The sequence below is a fragment of the Accipiter gentilis genome, chromosome 19 (genome assembly GCF_929443795.1).
Source record: "Accipiter gentilis chromosome 19, bAccGen1.1, whole genome shotgun sequence".
NCBI lineage: Eukaryota > Metazoa > Chordata > Aves > Accipitriformes > Accipitridae > Astur > Astur gentilis.
Window position 1 is genome coordinate 3024339 of NC_064898.1, and position 17995 is coordinate 3042333.

At 38.3% G+C, this 17995-nt stretch overlaps 1 protein-coding gene across 1 annotated transcript in view; it reads left to right on the plus strand.

Annotated features, from left to right (window-relative positions):
- Window positions 1-1308: 1308 nt before the first annotated feature.
- The window catches only part of STARD13 (StAR related lipid transfer domain containing 13), a 252009-nt gene continuing 235322 nt past the window's right edge, over window positions 1309-17995 (plus strand). Inside the window, exon 1 of the mRNA XM_049822915.1 lies at window positions 1309-2073. Coding sequence (XP_049678872.1) covers window positions 1309-2073 — 765 coding nt within the window. The remainder of the gene's footprint in view (window positions 2074-17995) is intronic.

Genomic DNA, 17995 nt, shown 5'->3' on the forward strand with positions numbered 1-17995 from the left:
AATAGCTAGCAATAGCTGAGAAGTCTACCTAAACAGTGTGTACCTGTATGCTCACACCTTTTACAGCTGCAGTTCAAATGACAAAAGTAATGTAATTAATAAATCCAAATTTTCTGTATGTGTAACAGTATTCTTTCTATTACCCAATGTATGTAACTGAAATAGGCTAACGAGCACTAAACTATGCCTACCTGGTGTGCATTGCTTGGTTTATGGCACATGCAGTGAGAGCATCTTGCTTTGCTTCCCACTTTGACGATCACAGTGCTGCCTTCTGACAAGTCTTCCTCATCACTGAAAGGATTGCCACATACATCAAAGGATTAAGCTTCTCTTTTTTATTTTGAAAAGCTTCTGTTCTGCTTTGCTCTCTCACAGATGGAGTACTGAAACAATCATTAAAATAAATACTATCAATATTCAATCTGTCACAAGAAGTAAATTACATATATGGGTGAAAGCAAGCTATTCAGTGATGCAGGATCCGTTCTTGAGCTGCTCCCTTCCTCCCATGCGTTGGAGGTGCACAGCCTGGATGTGAGCACAGAAGTTAAGACTGATTTAAATCAGACGTGGCCAACTCTGATGTGGTACTGAAGTTCTCCATTATTTTTAGCCTCCTTTTTTTGCTTTGCAAATTTATTGGAAATGGACGGGTGCTGCACTGCATCGGCAATTCACAGAAGCCGAGAGACAGAAAATTCTACCTATATTGAAATCTTCTTTCTTTTGTGTCAATTACTTTGGGTCCTTGCTCTTTCCTATGACATTTTAGTAGCTTTGTCAGAACAGTGTAAAAGTTTTCAGTGGTTTAACAGACAATAAAAATACAGCAAATAGAGGCATATTTCGGTAACAAGCATATAGCTAACATCACTAAATTATTCTGAACCACTGTGTCAATAATCAACATAAAGTCAATATTTAAAAACCATTTCTGCATTTGCCGGTTCTTTCCTAGTCTCTAAGGTAAACAAGTCAAGGTCCTCATGTTTTAAGTTCATTTAATCTGCATAGATCAAATATTTTTGAAGAGACCTATAAGTAAATTTGATATGGGAATTTCACATTTCAGGATTACTTTTGCTGAGGCACTCCAATGCAAGCATGTTACCATGAATAATTAGTTTGGGTTTTGGGTTTTTTTTCAGGAGCAGAGAGGATTCAGATGTTTACTATGAGAATCCAGGCATTAATAATGATTCTGTGATCATGGTTTTGGAAAAATAAGAAGATATTTCCTGGCTATGTATGCGGAGTTATGTTCCTTAAGAAAACCAAGAATGAACTCATTTTGATCTCTGATGGATGAAACTCACTGGAATGGAAACTAACATCTATGAAGAAGAACAGGGCTCACCTTATCTCACATCTGCCAAGTGCCTGGGGACTCCAAAGGAAGCAAAGTATGAAGAATACCAAAAAAAGATAGAAAAACAGGCAAGTCCATCTGAATTTCAGAATGTTTTACTGGAACCTGAGTTGAGTTTGCTGTCTGTGCCATCCTTATTAGACCACAAGGAGACATCCTTGCAACCTGGCACGGCTGCAGGGTCTGTCAGTGTCACCCATCAGCCTGAGACAAAGCACCTTGGTGAAGAATTACTCTGTTCCACAAGGCACAAGGCAAAGGAAGATCCTTTAAACCTTCCCTTGCACACAGAATGGCCAGTCCTTACAGGAAAAAATTCAGACAAGAAGCAAGAAAGGAGTCATGAGATCAGAGTCATAAAACACAAACCAAGTGCTATCACGTTTTCTGATTTCAAATTTGTATCACATGAAGCCAATACTAAACTCCGTATTTGCGAGACGGGAGAAGCAGATGAATTTTCATCTGAAGAGGAAGAAGCAGATGGTAGAAATGATGATGATGATGATGATGTATTTACAGAACTGCCACTGTATGAGGTGTTTTTCAATGGCGTTCATAGAAGGAATGTTTCTCAAAGAAAGCAAGCTAAACATGAACTTACTAAATATCAACACATCTGTCATTTAGAAGACCGCAATGATCATTCTGAAAAGGAATCAAAGGACCATGACAAGGAAGAAAAACACATGGAGCTGGAGGTAATACAAGCTACTCTTTTGTTCCAAATGTGTTTTAAATAAGTGGTATTGTTTAAGGTTGGCTACAGGAGGAGAAGGAATTGTGCAAATTGTTATACAGTGATAATTAATGCGAATTACATAACTAAGAATATAAACCTACGGTAAAAGTATACTAGGTTTTTACATAAGACAAATCTGTTACTTCATATTGGCCACATTTCTATAAGCCTAAACTTCAAATTTTGGTTTTCTGTTTTCCTTTGCTTTTTAAAATGGAAACATTGGCTCAGTTTCCCCTGCTCCTACAAGATCATATGCCACGTACAGCATATATTCCCTGAGTCTATGGACTGTTCCAAAGGGATAGAGCTCAGGTTTACTCTGAGAGCAGAGTATATTTCTTAGTGCTGAAAATGGCCTTTTTTTAGTGTAGTAGCACTGTAGCACTGCACCACCTAACCCACAACACTGCTTCTGCTAAATAACAGTGTTTTCTGTATTCTTATTTCATTAAAATAGTATGGAGGACAGGTTACAATATCTGGTCTATAATAAAAAAAAAAATAAATAGTTTTTTTTGTATCTGTACTGGTACACATCATGATGCTCTATAGACCAAAGTCCAAAATGAAAACATAAGATTTTGGACAAAATGAAAAACACTCTGTAATAAGAATCATCCAACGATAACCTTTCCAGAAAAAAAGGGTTGAGTAAATTAGCTGTGTTTTTTGGAACTGTAGGAACAGCAGCTTTCCAAGTGAGTTTTCACAGTCTGGAGAATAAGCAAGGCTTTCCCCCTGCTCCCAGCTGGTGACAAACCGAATGCCTGGAGCTAAACATGTTTATCATTGGAGAAGTTCAGCTCTAGTACAAAAATATGAAGTGACTCCAAATAGTGGGCAAAACAAACCCTTAAAATTCCAGCGTTCCTGACCTTGCAGCACAAATTAATCTTAAACTGCAGGTCAGGCATACCTTTCCTTCCTCTCTCTTCTCCTCCTCCAGCTTTCAAAAGTTATTTTCCATGTAAATTCGCTCTATGTCTTGAAAATCAGAGTGGAGCCCTAATCTTTTACCCAGCGTGTTTTCTTTTCCTCTGTCTGCAGTTGTCCCTTCCAGTGCTTATACACAGAGATGCTTCAGTGATTTCTGATTAAATGAAAGAAAGTAGAATTTGGACTATAATGTCCATATTATAATAAAAATTAATTACTTCTTTAATGCTAATCTATCTCCAATTTGGGGGCACTAATTCTGCCCTCAACAGTGTGGTTGTATTTCACACATATCCCAACTTTACTGCAGACACACATCACCTCACAGAGAAATAAGCCACATTTTTACAAGTTTTTCTCAGCAGTTAATATGAGAAAACCAAGGCCTAAAGGTGGTTCCAAAACAGTGCACTTTTCGAGGCAATGCTGACCCCGAGAGATTCTTCTGACACATGGTTTATTAAATAATCACATTATTACTCTACCTGAAGCCAAGGCTTACTTCCTCATTTACTGAGAAACATTCCCATTAAGATAAATATATATCAAAATGCATGCACAACATCCCTTGGATTCTGTTTACTGAAGGTCATTCCCATAGATAAAAGGGAGAGGACAGGGGCTGTTGTCATTTAGTTTACTTTATGTCTATGCCTGAAAATAAACTCAAGGATGCAGCTTGTACTGCAAAATAATGGATTATAAATTGCCAGACAAGCATGTGAAATTACCTAGTAAATCTCAGAGAATGTGTCAAAACATTTCAAAAACTGTACAGATGCAATGATGCAGTCCTAGTTTTGATTTTTTTTTTCTACGTAAATAAGTATGTATCATTCTAGGAAAGCCTCCAATAATTAAAAAAAAGGATTATCTTGTCTCTGAAATTTTAGCAGCAGTCATGCATTACTATTTAGACTAAAAAACTCCCCCCATGACTCTGGTTCAAGCAAGTATATATCACTGTCAAGTTACTTATTTCTGTTACTTAAAAATGGGGCTGTGGAAAAATGCCTTTCTAGTGGAAAGAAATTAACTAAATAAAGGTGGCGTGATGTAAAAATGTTGTCAAAAGCAACCATTACTGCTAAGCCTTAGACTTAAAAATAGTATAACAAACAAATCACGTCAGCCATACAGATAGAGGCTATCACACATAGCACCCTGACGGAGATCCTGGCTACTAGAGTTCACAGTGAAACAGTGATTAAGATCTACCCTGCAGGGGCATTCCTAAGTAAATGTACTTGTTACTGAGTGCAAATCTCCTATTTTATGTACAGAAAGTAGGAAAGGCTGACACCTTCTCCAGGCTGGGGAACACTGGCCCTTGCAGGCAGTCACCACCAGCAAAGCCAGTGTCCAAATCTCCTCTTAAATAGTTGTTACACACTTTAAAGTGATAATCGAGTTCAACTGTTCAGTGATAATTGTTGAACTTCTTCTTTCATTCTAACTAGTTAGCAGAGACAAATCTCCAAGTTCACTGCACAGTAAAGAAGCAGAGGGAAGATGGAAAAAATACAACTTGTGTATGCTGCCAACTCTGTTACAAGCAGAAGAAACTCTGCTGAAAACAATCCGTACAACGGTGCCCATTAAAAAAAATGCTCTTTCTTTTTTTCCAAAGGCATACAGCATCTGCCTGTTCTGAGTGGTACAAGATAAATGATACTTCTGTTCAATTTATGAATTCAGTATGGTCCCTGAGTTTCCACCCATAGCCCATATATACTTCCTGTGCTTTCTCATCAAATCTAAATTTGGCAACCTTTTTTTCCTTGTCAGGAGTCTGTAATCAGTGGTGCATTTAATGCCAAACAGAGTTCTGAAATTAAAAATAACATTTATTTCAACTAGGGAAGCAAAATTTTGAAGATTTAAACCCAAGTCTGTATACAAGTCTGAAATATTGTTCATGTTACTTCTCATTTTGGGATGGTGATCTAGGTAACATCATCGCTAAGACAGTGGTTCCTTAAACACACCAGTGAGTTTCTGTACCCTCATTATAGATTTGTCTTCTCTGCCCATCTTCCTTGCAAAACTTCCTTTCTGTCTTGAATAGGAATTTTTTCACATCACTCATGTCATTCCAATATTCAGGTCCTGCTTGACTAACCTCATGTCCTTCTATGACAAGGTGACCCACTGGGTGGATGAGGGAAAGGCTGTGATGTTTTTCACCTGGACTTTAGCAAAGCCTTTGACACTGTTTCCCACAGCATTCTCCTGGAGAAACTGGCTGCTCATGGGTGTACTCTTTGCTAGGTAAAAACTAGCTGGATGGACGAGCCCAAAGAGTGGTGGTGAATGGAGTAAAATCCAGTTGGTGGCTGGTCACAAGTGGTGTTCCCCAGGGCTCAGTTCTGGGGCCAGTTCTCTTTAATATCTTTATCAATGACCTGGATGAGGGGATCGAGTGCACCCTCAGTAAGTTTGCAGGTGACACTGATGATCTGCTGGAGGGCAGGAAGGCTCTGCAGAGGGATCTGGACATGCTGGATGGATGGGCCGAGGCCAATTGTATGAGGTTCAACAAGGCCAAGTGCTGGGTCCTGCACTTGGGTCACCACAACCCCATGCAGCGCTACGGGCTTGGGGAAGAGCGGCTGGAAAGCTGCCCGGCGGAAAAGGACCTGAGGGTGCTGGTCGACAGCCGGCTGGATACGAGCCAGCAGTGTGCCCAGGTGGCCAAGAAGGCCAACGGCATCCCGGCCTGTATCAGAGATAGTGTGGCCAGCAGGAGCAGGGCAGTGATCGTCCCCCGGTACTCGGCACTGGTGAGGCCGCACCTCGAGTCCTGTGTTCAGTTTTGGGCCCCTCACTGCAGGAAAGACACGGAGGTGCTGGAGCGTGTCCAGAGAAGGGCAACCGAGTTGGTGAGGGCTCTGGAGCACAAGTCTTACGAGGGGCGTCTGAGGGAACTGGGGTTGTTTAGTCTGGAGAAAAGGAGGCTGAGGGGAGACCTGATCGCTCTCTACAACCACCTGAAAGGAGGGTGTAGTGAGGTGGGTGCTGGTCTCTTCTGTCAGGTGCCTGGAGATGGGACAAGAGGATGGCCTCAAGTTGCGCCAGGGAAGGTTTAGGTTGTATATTAAGAAAAACTTCTTTACTGAGAAGGTTGTCAGACATTGGAATAGGCTGCCCAGGGAAGTGGTTGAGTCACCATCTCTGGAGGTATTCAAAAAGCGAGTAGATGGGGTACTCCAGGACATGGTTTAGTGGGCATGGTTGATGGTTGGACTCGATCATCTTGAAGGTCTTTTCCAACCTAAGTGATTCTATGATTCTAAGGTTGAAGAATTAACTGTTGGCAAGTATTGCATATAGGTGTAACTTCCAGGAGAATCCTGGAAAAATAATTGTTTCTTAGAGAAACAAGAGTCCTTCCTAATTCAAAAGGAATCCATTGAGGGAGTGAGCCTCTGTCATACTATTTTCCCCGGCGCTCCGCCATCTCTGCTGTGGAAGCCGCTGCGCAGCATGTCGGGCCCAGAGCATCAAACCTGCCAGCCCTTACACAGGAACGTGGGAGACCTTTCAGGGGCTGGAGTTGCACACATGTTTACATCACGCCTCTTTCAACACATTTAGGAAGATCTAAACCAAACCTGCTTGTTGGTTTAAAGCAGGATGCTGATGGTCTAATGCTTGCATTGAATGTTACCTTGTTCAGCTGGGTCAAACAAAGAGTGAGATTCCACTCCCTAGGGGTAACGGAGACATGATGACCCAAACAGATAATTTAGGCAATTAAGGTAGTATTCACAATGAATGTTTTTGCCAGGATTTGGCCTTCAGACTGTAAACTCAAAGACTTTTGGAGGAGGCTGCAGAGTCATGGGAGTAGCCAGTACCATGTCGGGAGAGCCAGTCTCTGGGTCCAGCACTGGGTAGCGTTAATGAGGTAGCTGTGCCATCACCTCTCACCATGAGTAAATCTTTGCTTTAAGTAAAAGTGTAGTGTTCTAAAGGAGATTTGTGAAAGCTCCATTGCTTTTGACATTGAAAGCTAAGGCAGCTGAACTCTGGAAATGGTTACAGAAAACAGTCTTTTACTGGCAGGAAGATGGATGATCTGGCTTTCCAGATTCTCTTTCCTTGATTATCCACTTATTTTCATTAATTTCTTTGTTCCATCCTTGTACTACAGTTAGGTGAATTTTATTCTCATTATACAATCATTACTGAGTGACAAGTTTGATAATCATAGTATCAGCTTAGACAACGACAGTTCAGTTTCAGGCTGGAATAATTTGCTGAGATGTAATATGGAAGTTTCCATAGCATCTGTCCTACATTTTGTCTGCTTCTGGCCTGTGTTTTCATTGTTCTTTTCACAAACACCAGAAGTTCACCAAAGGAGCAAGACAAGATAAAGAGACAAGACATGCAGGAGGAGAGAAATCCACAAAAATTTAATGAAAGACATTGTCTTTGAAATTAATTATGATTCCTTAAAAGATACATATTCTTCTGTGTGGCCTGTAAATATTTTAATCTCATACCCAATGAGAAAGGAATCAGAAAGTTTGAAGTCTTTGACAATGAATTTGATTTATTCAGATTAGATTGAGTTAATTCAATTGAAATGATCGAAACAGAGCAGCAGTCCAGCCTACAACTATGACCAATAATTGGGCCTGCCAAAGTAAGCTTCTTACCCTTTGGATGGCTTAAACTCTGCTAAGTCCTTGTACCTCTTGTATTCCTGCTCAGTGCCTTGCTTAGCTACCGTGAAGCACTCTCCCAAGAAGTACTTTGCTGTTTTCATTAATGAGGCACTGGAACTTAGGTGGAATTTAAGCTATCTGAAAATTGCCCTGCAATAGTTGCTTCTTCTCTAATTCAGTTGTACAAGAGCAAAAGCTAGTAAAGAACATATTAGAGTGAAGCACAAATTCCTTCTCCCATTCCTCCCATACTTTGGAAGTTTGTTTTTCTCTTTATGAAACTGAGACTCCAAAACTAGAGGAGGAGAATGGTTGCAAACTTGTGATGACTTCTTCATGAGAAATAATACAGTTATTATTATCTCCTTTTTGTTCATCTTCTGCAGACATGGGATACGTACCCAGGTAGGAAAGCCGAGTGCTGAAATAACAATACCAGGGAGAACAGAGTAGGAAGTTAAGGGGAGGAAAATGAAAATGACTTGTCTAAGACAGGAGTGATGCACTGAGCTTTGTACATTCTAATTTCCTTTGTGTGTCTGTAAGATTTGCACTTTCTGTATTTCAATTATACATTCTCTAGAGCTGATAGGTGGAGACACGGTGAGTTGAACTGTGCAGAGCTTCAAGTGTTTATGCTTGTTTTCTGCCTGCTTGGAACAGGAGTTGGAGAACTGCTGATTACTTTAGCAATAATGCATTATTATTAGTCAATAAATAACCATAATCAGCTCTTAATAATAAAGTCAGATAAATGCTGGCTTAGGGACTTTAATTATTAAGTTAAAAGAAAGAATCTTTTATTAATTTCACAAATCTGAAGGACTAATGATGAACATAGCATTTTGTATAAGGTATGTTTTTCTCTAATCTCACTATTCCTAGTAATGTAACCATTTCTCATTGGGATATGGTATTTGTTGTGTCCTACTTATTGTGAATGGAGGGAGCAGTCAGTTTGAATTTGCATCTTCAGTGGAAATTAGCTGCATGGCTGTTTCTACTGCAAAAATATAGAAACTCTGGAAAATAACAGTAAAGTTATAACAGGAATAGTAACTTAAGGATATGCTGAAAGATCATATTGAAGAGAATTAGTATACTGGAATCATGTAGGAAAACATGTAGATACTATCAAAATGACTGTCCTTTATCTCTTCAGTATACTTGCATGCTGCTTGCATGTTTTAATAAACATGCATGATTCATTGTTCATTAATAGAGGATTAAAAAATAAAAATGTACACGCCCCCAGAAAAGATGCACTTTCTTGCCATCATTAGTTACCTGTCTTTCAGATCACGAGATTGTCTTCAGCAGGGATCATTGGCTGCTAGGTTGAGACTGGAGAAAACATATGCACTCTGGTTTTGTAAAAAATATCCTATAAACTGTTTTCAGCAGTGCCAGCTTGAGCTCTGCCAAAATCCTCGTGAAGAAAAGTTGCAATATGAGGGGACAAAATTTGTCCTTTTTCAAAAGCAAAGCTGATAAACAAACCCCCGTGTGATGGGTGGACTAGCACTGAAAACATTCAGAGGATTTGTTTTGCAGTTGACCCTTCATGCAGTTTGAAATAATTTGTGGTGCAGAATACCATCACTCTCTGAAAATGTATAGTATATGGTATATACTACCTATATAGTGAGATTCTGAGAAAATTATAATTCTGGGACAAAATAATGAAGAAAATCAGATAATTAGTCAAAAAGACAACTCACCTTGAGTTTCAAACTTCTTCAGAGAATTTACAAAGCACATTTCAGCTTCGTGCTCAATTAGGCAATATGAATTTACAGAAGGTGAGATTATTGAGCTACGTTGCAGTGTGAAATCCTCAGGCTGTTCAAGTGAATGTGTAAAACTTTGGCCCTTAAGTAGTTTTCATAACATTGTGAAAGATCTTCAGGCTAGCAGCTTCCAAAGTGCAACTATCTGCTCCTAGCATCTGGCAAAGGTTTCATGCTTCCCATCCTAGCTGTAGTTATCCTACTGAGAAGTTCCTGGCCTGCCAACGAATTTTGTTGCACAGCCTCATCGTGGTCCCCCATGCACACATTAAGAGGCCTCACAAACAAAATTTTGAGAACTCCTGCTTTAGCCCGTTCATAAGTATTAGAGCACGGTTTATATTTATCTGTAAAGCTTCAGGAGAAAAAATAGTTAACACAGTTGGTGTATTATACTAAAAGGGGAGAGTATTCCTCATATGTAACTTGGCTTATGATTTTTTCAGATATTGACTCCTTTATTTGTTGTGTGTTTGAATACTTCAGAATTGTACGGCCACCTCAGGAAACAGCAATATTACTATTGCTCTTGCCAGAAAACGTAAAAAAGATTATGTGTTTGTGGTCACACTAAGCCCATAAAATAAAAGAGGTATATCAACATTCTCCTTTACAAATATTTGAAAATATCTGGAACCTGTGCAATGTGAGACCATTCAAGTGTTTCACATATCTCTACAGAAGTAGAGCAAAAGTCAACAGAAAATAAGCCCTGTCTAAGTCAAGGCTCTGACGAACTACATTCCTCTGTCAGAGCACGGGAATAGGCACCTGCAAGAATTACAGCCTGGGTCTTAGGTGGGGGGAACCAGAAGAAACATGTAGAAATCTGTTAATCTGCTTACCATTGAAATTAAGATATTCCTTCAAGGTGCAGATGGGAGATTCTGGATAAACTGTGGGATGGGCAGTAAGCAGAACAACTTGAGAGACTGGAAACTTGCGCAAAAGATGAGGAGGACTGGGTTGGGTTGCATTTTCAAGCTGCTTTGGCTGATAGGTGAGAATTTGGTATGTTTTTCAAGTGCAGCAATAGAACTGCAGTACAGCAAGGAAAAAAAAAAAAAAAAAAAGAAACAGAATGTTACCAAATCAACAATCTTGCAAAGTACATTTCATAATATGGCAAAGTTCTTGAGTGGGAGTGAAAAAAATGAGTTACAAATTTCCTCACACGCCCAGAAGTCCCACTGAAAGTTTGTGACACTTCCTATAAGGCATTTAGGTGCTTTTGAAAATTCTTCCTGGGTAGCATATGCCCAGTTAATAAAATCAGATTCTAGTGATATACTTAGGATCTCTCTGTCCTTCTTTGCATGAAATTCCAATATAATAATGTTAGTCTGATATTGTAATGGAGATATTTCCTTGGTAGTACCATGGGACTACAGACTATCATCATTTGACATGTCCAGGGATCTGTGATGATTTTGGTACTGCCACGTCACCAGCTATGATATAACCAGCAGTCTGTGCAAACGCTGATGTCCGTGGTTGAAACAAATTCAGAGAAACTTAAAAACTTTTTTAAAAGGTAGTGGACATCAGAGACATTTTAGGATGACGGATCTGAGATTTCACTTTAGGACATACTTGTGTGGTTATTTTCTGTAGGAAAAAATGTCATCACCCTCAAGACTTTTCTTAACAATCACTCCAACTATGGAGTATTTTAAACTGTAATAAAAATGGAAATAGGCTGCTCTTACCTATCCAACTTTTTGTCCAAACTAAAAGTCTTGCCCAGTGCTGAATTATCTCAGAGCTACAACTTTTGCAGTGCACTGAAGGGAAACTTCCTCTGAATTAGCTTGGAGTTCTCCAAAAATAAAACAGACAGGACATTGAGGCCAGCACCTGCATTTGAAACATTTGTCTTCCAGAAATTAACTTCAGCAAAATCTCACCAGACTTTTGGATTGTATTACTGGGCTCTCTTTATCTGTGCTTTCTATGGATTCTGAAATTCTCTGGCATTTAGACTTTCAATCCAATGTTTCAAAAATTGGGTCTAAAATAGGTAATGTTTTAGTGTCAAAGACTTAAAAGCTTATTTATACTGTCTATTCAGAGAAACATTGTCTGGTCTTAATCTAATCTTGGTGATGAAGTAGTTAGTGATATGGTATATAACCTACTGTAAGTTTTGCAGTTAGTATTTATTGTCCCTATTCAAACAGTGTAATGGTGAAATTTCAGTAGCTATGTAATGACAATTTTGCACTGTGGCAAAAGCCTTTGCGGTTAGTCTGGGGACTGATTTACCTAAATTAAAATGTCAAAAAAGCTGCCAAACCTGCCAAGAAACAACAGAATATAACACTGCAACTTGTATGTATTTCATTCTATAATACGTACATCATATATCAAGACCAAGAAAAAAGTACGCAAAGCCAATAGCTAGAAGAAAGAATATACAGACTACTTTTTATTAACAGCATGCCTGACCAAGATCAGCGCCTGTACTGAGAGAAAGCGGAGGACCAACTATTTGTGCAACTAAGGATCTAGACTCTGAGAGTTCACCTCCAGCTGTACTTTTATCTGCTGTGTTATCAGAGTTTACTAGGGTATTACAAATAACTGTAGATATAGATATATGCAAAAAGATCATGTATGGGAGATGAAAGATAATTAAACTAAAAAAGATTACCCATGGAAGACAAAAATATTCCACAGACCCTGGTTTTTTTTAAATAAAAGTTGCAGTATTATCATGTGTCTCTTATGCAAGAGCGCTATCAAGATAGCCTTCTATTTTGTGTTTTGTATAGTATAGATCCCGCGCTATCTTGATTTTTCCAAGCCTTGTAAGCACTTAACAGTTTTAGTCTTATCTTGGGGGACAGATAATGCCACTGAGATAAACTGGAAAAAAAAAAAAAAAGAAAAAAAAGAAAAAAAGAAAAGGAATGCTAAAAGAGAGAAACAGGTTTAAAAAGCCTTAGCGGGAAACCCCCAGTATTCCAAGCAAGCAGGGACCAACTCAGTTCTTTCTGAAATAAAGGTAAAAGTGCATTATACAGGTTCAGAAAATGCTTTTGAAACCAAACTTCAGACATGACAAAGCTTGCATTTTGCATGTGAATGACAGACAGCAAACTCTGAAATTGCCACTTCAATGTTCTCATATAAAGCTTCTTTAAATAGAAGAATTTACCATGAATACAAACAATAAATAACAGCAAACTCTAAAATAGTAAGAATTGCTATAAGTTGGAATGTATACATTTACAGTTTTTATCTCAGATCACCTTCTCTCCTGCACAATGTTTCCAGTTTTGTATAAAGTTCTTAAGAAGATGAGTTTAAGTTGTATTAAATGGAATGCAGATATCTAAGCTAAAAAAAAGACTAGACCTTCTTGATGGGTGCTCTTTTCTTATTTGGAAATTGTGTTCAAATTGTTGCAAATGCTAAGGAGTGGTCACACAAGCAGCTCAGGACACACAGCATTTAATTCCAATGCGAATTAAAATGAATGTGTAAGAGCAGCAAGTATGAGGTTGAAAACTGGGCAAAATTAAGAAGGAAAATTTAGTTTATGCATCCAATTTAAAATTGGCAGTATATACCCCCGAAAACCTTCTAGGTATAGCATAGCAAATAAAAGCATTCAGTTTTGCAAAGGAAGTACTTATTTTTAAATTTGGGGTTACTCCAGTTCAGAAAAAAACTCCCCAAAGATTCGAAATTCTCCATGACAGTGAATGATTCCTTAGCCTGGGTGTGATATGGCAGGAGCCTCCAGCAGCTTGCTAGGTGGGCTACTAAGGAGCTTGTATAGCTTAACTGGCAGATAAAGGTATTTTCCCCAGAGGAAGGTTGTCAAAGTTAAGCTGTCTTTGAAAAGTAATTCAAGTTTGATGAATTGACAAATATCAATTAAATTAAAAGAAAATAAATACATCACTTAGATTCCAAATGAAATTGCTATCAGTTTGGCATTTTAAACTTTACATTAAAACATATATTGGGTGGGTTACAACTAAGCTGGTTTCTGCATTGTCTACCCAGTTTTTTTCCCAGCAGGGCTAAATTATATATTGATCAGGTTATACACATTCTCACTCTAAGCCTGCTCTAGCCCATTTTCCCCTGGGTTTTTTTGTTTGTTTTTGGTTTTTTTATTTGTTTGGGTTTTTTTATTTTAAAAGGTGGCCATATCGCAACAGGACTATGCAGAGGTGAGCAGGATTGGAGAGCAATTGGGAGGACTTGTCACTTTTTTAAGTTCCTCAAGTGTTACATTAAGACACACTGTGAAAATACACACTATGATCCTTCCAACTTTTATCCCAGCATGTTTGGATATAGCCCAAGTTCTAATGCAGCACATAAAGCTTTCTCCGCAAGAATATCTACAGATTACCCTTAAACCTGCAAATCTTGCAATTCTACATTATACTGCATTTTGCTAGGAAGATTTTGCTTATTATTGTTACTGTTAGGTCTCTTGCATTTCAAAATACATTTTTTAAATCTTGTTTGAGGTACATAATTGGAGGAACTAGCTGAAATCCTAGCCACCTTGAATTAGGCTAGAAATTGTTTTCAGTTATTTACGAGAGTTATGTCAATACAACTTTTTATTTGGATTATTGTGGTTGATGGGGTTTTGCTAAAATATTTCATATCACATGGAACTGAAATATTTGTGAATAGAAAATATCAGTGCTGATAATCATCCCACAGCAGGGTTTTTTTTCTCTTTCTTATAATTCTTTTTGTAGTTCCAAACAATAATGTTTTCCTGTTCTTTTTAATAACCATTACTTTTCTAAATATAAATAAAGCTCACGAAATACCTTAACATAGATAAACAGAATTTTTTGATCCTTTCAGTTATGGTACTTCACAAACAGCCAGGCAAGTGCAAATAAAACTGAAGTACTCAAAATATAATGTATATTAGAACTGGAAATCAATAAAGGTTAGGCTAAACCTCTCCTTAATAAGTGAAACCCTGGGACAGGCTCATGCTTACAGCTTCACCTGCCTCAGAACATCTGTAGTGCATTTGTGTCATGAAGATTTTGGAAAACCCCTGTAGGTTTACAGAAGTAGCTGCTACAGATCACTCCTCTCTCTCTGCCCCTCTCATTCCAGATGTCTGAAGCAAGGAATAGGGAGCATGCCTGAACCTTAAGGTTCTGGTGACCGTAGCCGGTGCTACTTGGTGACCATCATACTCTTACAGTAAGACAGATTTTTTTTGAGGTCTACGCCACATTTTTCCAACCTTTGCATCATACAAAAATATTTATATGGTATAAGCAATATGTTTACGTGCTCTGGAGATACAGAAATTATTCTTTTCCTCAAAGAATGATGCCTAAGGCTACTTTATGAAAGCAACTTTTCCTCAAAATTGAGATCAAATTGATTTGTTTAACAGAATGCGTTTTATGGTTTTTAACAGAGTGATCTTTTTCCCAAGCTAAAAAGGACATGTTAAAAACTATAATCACTATTATGTTTCTGTTTATGATTAAAAAAGCCACAAAAGAGTCTTCATAAAGTAAGATGTCCAAGGGGAGCAAAATACACAAGTCAATATTATGCAGTAATAATACAACATTTCCACGTAATTCACCATTACTTTTTTTTTATTCTAGCAAGACAAGGCTTCAGCCATTTACAAATACCATTAATAGTTACAAATATTATGAATAGTTAAGTTTCTGAAAGTTGTTTTGATCACTCGCATGGTATTTATGTCTGTTTCTGGTCTCTGAAAGAAGAAATGTAGTTAAAATTCTGAAAATTTTAAGTAGGTAACTAGCGTTAATTAAAAATGTAAGACAAAATACATACTACGTAAATTAATAAGGGATTAAGGAACACATGCATGTACAGACAGATGACTGTTCTTGTGCATTAGGTGATGATCTTAAACTCAGCATTTAAAATCTACCTAATTCCTTCAGTTTCTTAGTTTCTACATTTGCCATGGGTATTCTTGCCATTTAGAGGAAAAAGCAAGAGCATGAACTACAGCAGATTATCACAGTAACACACCTGATACTGTGGCTTTTAGCACAGGCAGGTAGCAGGAACATGTATCTCAGTTTGCCAAACGAGGGATGGTGAAAAAACACAATCCAGAAACACAGAGAGGTGACCTGCGTGAAGCGTCATTGTAGAGCCTGTAGCCTGTTCAAAACTTTATCTGTAAGACTATATGGTTCTCCAGGCTGAAAGCTTTTGCGGATTTTATCAGGGAGGGAGGAGTGAAATCTGATCTCTATAATTTAGGCAATGAATCTTCACCTAAAATATAATGTTGAAATATCTATGGTTCCTGATCATCCAGGGGACCTGGTGGAGTAGGCTTGGTGCTCTCATAGTTTAATTTTCTTCCCAGAGAAACTAGGGATGTGGGAGGAAGACAAGAGGGAGTGGGAGCGGAGACAGTGCACACCAGGTCTTGCCTCAACACAGAGTTAAGACATCAGCAGGATATTATCTGGATCTGGGTGTTAGGGAACGTATCCAGTTTCCACATTATAGAGAAAGCAGTCTGTCAAGTGAAGCACATAAATTCCTTATACAGTCAGACGAAAAGACATTGGTGTCTTTGAAGAGCTCCAGAGGGAGATCCCATCTGATTAAGTGCAGGCATTTAAGAGACTTAGACAATGAGAAGAAAAATGTGCCTCTTCACTCATCTCTCTCACTTCCAGAAATTTACACAAGGAGATTTATTTGTTGCTATGATCAGTGTCCTTATGTCATTTTGACAAGCTTCTTATAATTGAAATGCTGCAACTCATAAGCCCTTTCAAAACAGGGGATACAAAACATTAAAACTGAACAATGTACATGCACTATAAATAATACCTGGAGCTAGTTTTATCCAGTCGCCAAGTATAATGATATTTCTGATTTCAACAGCATACTCGGACTAACTCCCACCTCCCTTTAACTACGGCCTATTCAAAACTTTAAAAAAAAATTTTAAAAATTATGTTTGTGTTAAACCGTATCTTTAGTTACAGGTATCTTTAGTTTACTTCCTCACTCCTAATGATTTTTTTTTCCAGAAAAGATTTTCAATGATGTACTTACCTGCTGCAATTTTGCCACATAAAATAATGATTTTCTTTTATGTGACTGTTCTTAACCTACTACTCTTCCCGCTGGCTGACATTCAGAAAGGAACTAACTACATCCCTGTCTTGATCCTTGGCCTTCTAATGAAGTTCACTGAATTCATCAAGGCTCTGCAAGGAGCAACTTGGCAGGGCTGACACCTGAACAGAAGCTGTTGAGAAACCCCTTTCCTCCTTACAAAAAATATAACAGCATGTGGGATGAGTGACACAAATCCTATAAAATCATCGAATAAGAACTGAACAACCCATCACCCTCCCTCACAATGTGTTTTTCTTCAATTTCTCGATCAGGGACTAATTGCCCTTCATGAGAGAAAAAAATGTCATTTATAAAATCAAGTGTCTCAGGGCAGGAAGTGAAAACTTATTGTCCTGCTGTTTCTACAGAATTCACCTAATCACCCCATGATGATTATCTCCGAAAAGTAAAGAATTGTTCCAAAGTGTTTTTCTGATTTAAGATTACCACACTGGCATCCTGCCGAACAAAATCATCCTGCTTTCCCATGGCCTCCTGGCTCACCCCTTTCAGCACCTCAGCTGCTCCCGGATCCGTTCCCCACATCTCACTGTTTTCCCACCGTACTCCAGTCCTCTCCCAGCATCCTTGCATTATCTCCAGTTTCCACCTCCCGCTATTTTCTCCACACCTGCCCATGTCTCCTCTATTTCCCTTTCCTCAGAATATCCCCAACCCCCCCATTATTCTGGCAAGAGACAAGATGTGCCTTAGCTATAGGTATCTTTTCACTGCCTGGCCATTTAGCACACATATGCTCAGCAGCAGCTGCTCAGAAGTGATACAGGCTGATATTTCACCCTTGGCTTATAGTGGGCCATCATTTGAATCTTTTGTGTCTCTCCAGCCACAAATGTTGATCTCTCTAATATTTCTTCTCATCTTTCAAACTGGCTTGAAACTATCTAAAATACTCAAAAGTTGTGGGCGAAATGTCACAGCAGTTGGGCAACACCAAGGCAGAACAGTACGACTTTGTTCTCTTAAAACACTAAGCAAAAAAAAAAGAGAGAAAATATGAAATAATTACTTAAAATATAATTACTTTACACATAAGTACCATAAAAATATAATGGAAGAAACTCGGAGGAAAAAATACATTTAGCATTTTAATTAAAACTATAAATTCTGATAATGAACACTTAGGAAAGGTCTATTACAAAAAGTAAATGAAACTAGAAAACTAGACCATCCTGAAGGAAAAATCAAGAGAACTGATTTTGGAAAGGTATTTAAAAATATTTTGATTGATGTGGTCCAATAGGTTTGAGTTTTGTTTATTAAGGAAGAATAGAAATTGGAGTTTGATTTATTAAAATTTGTATTGAACCAAATGACA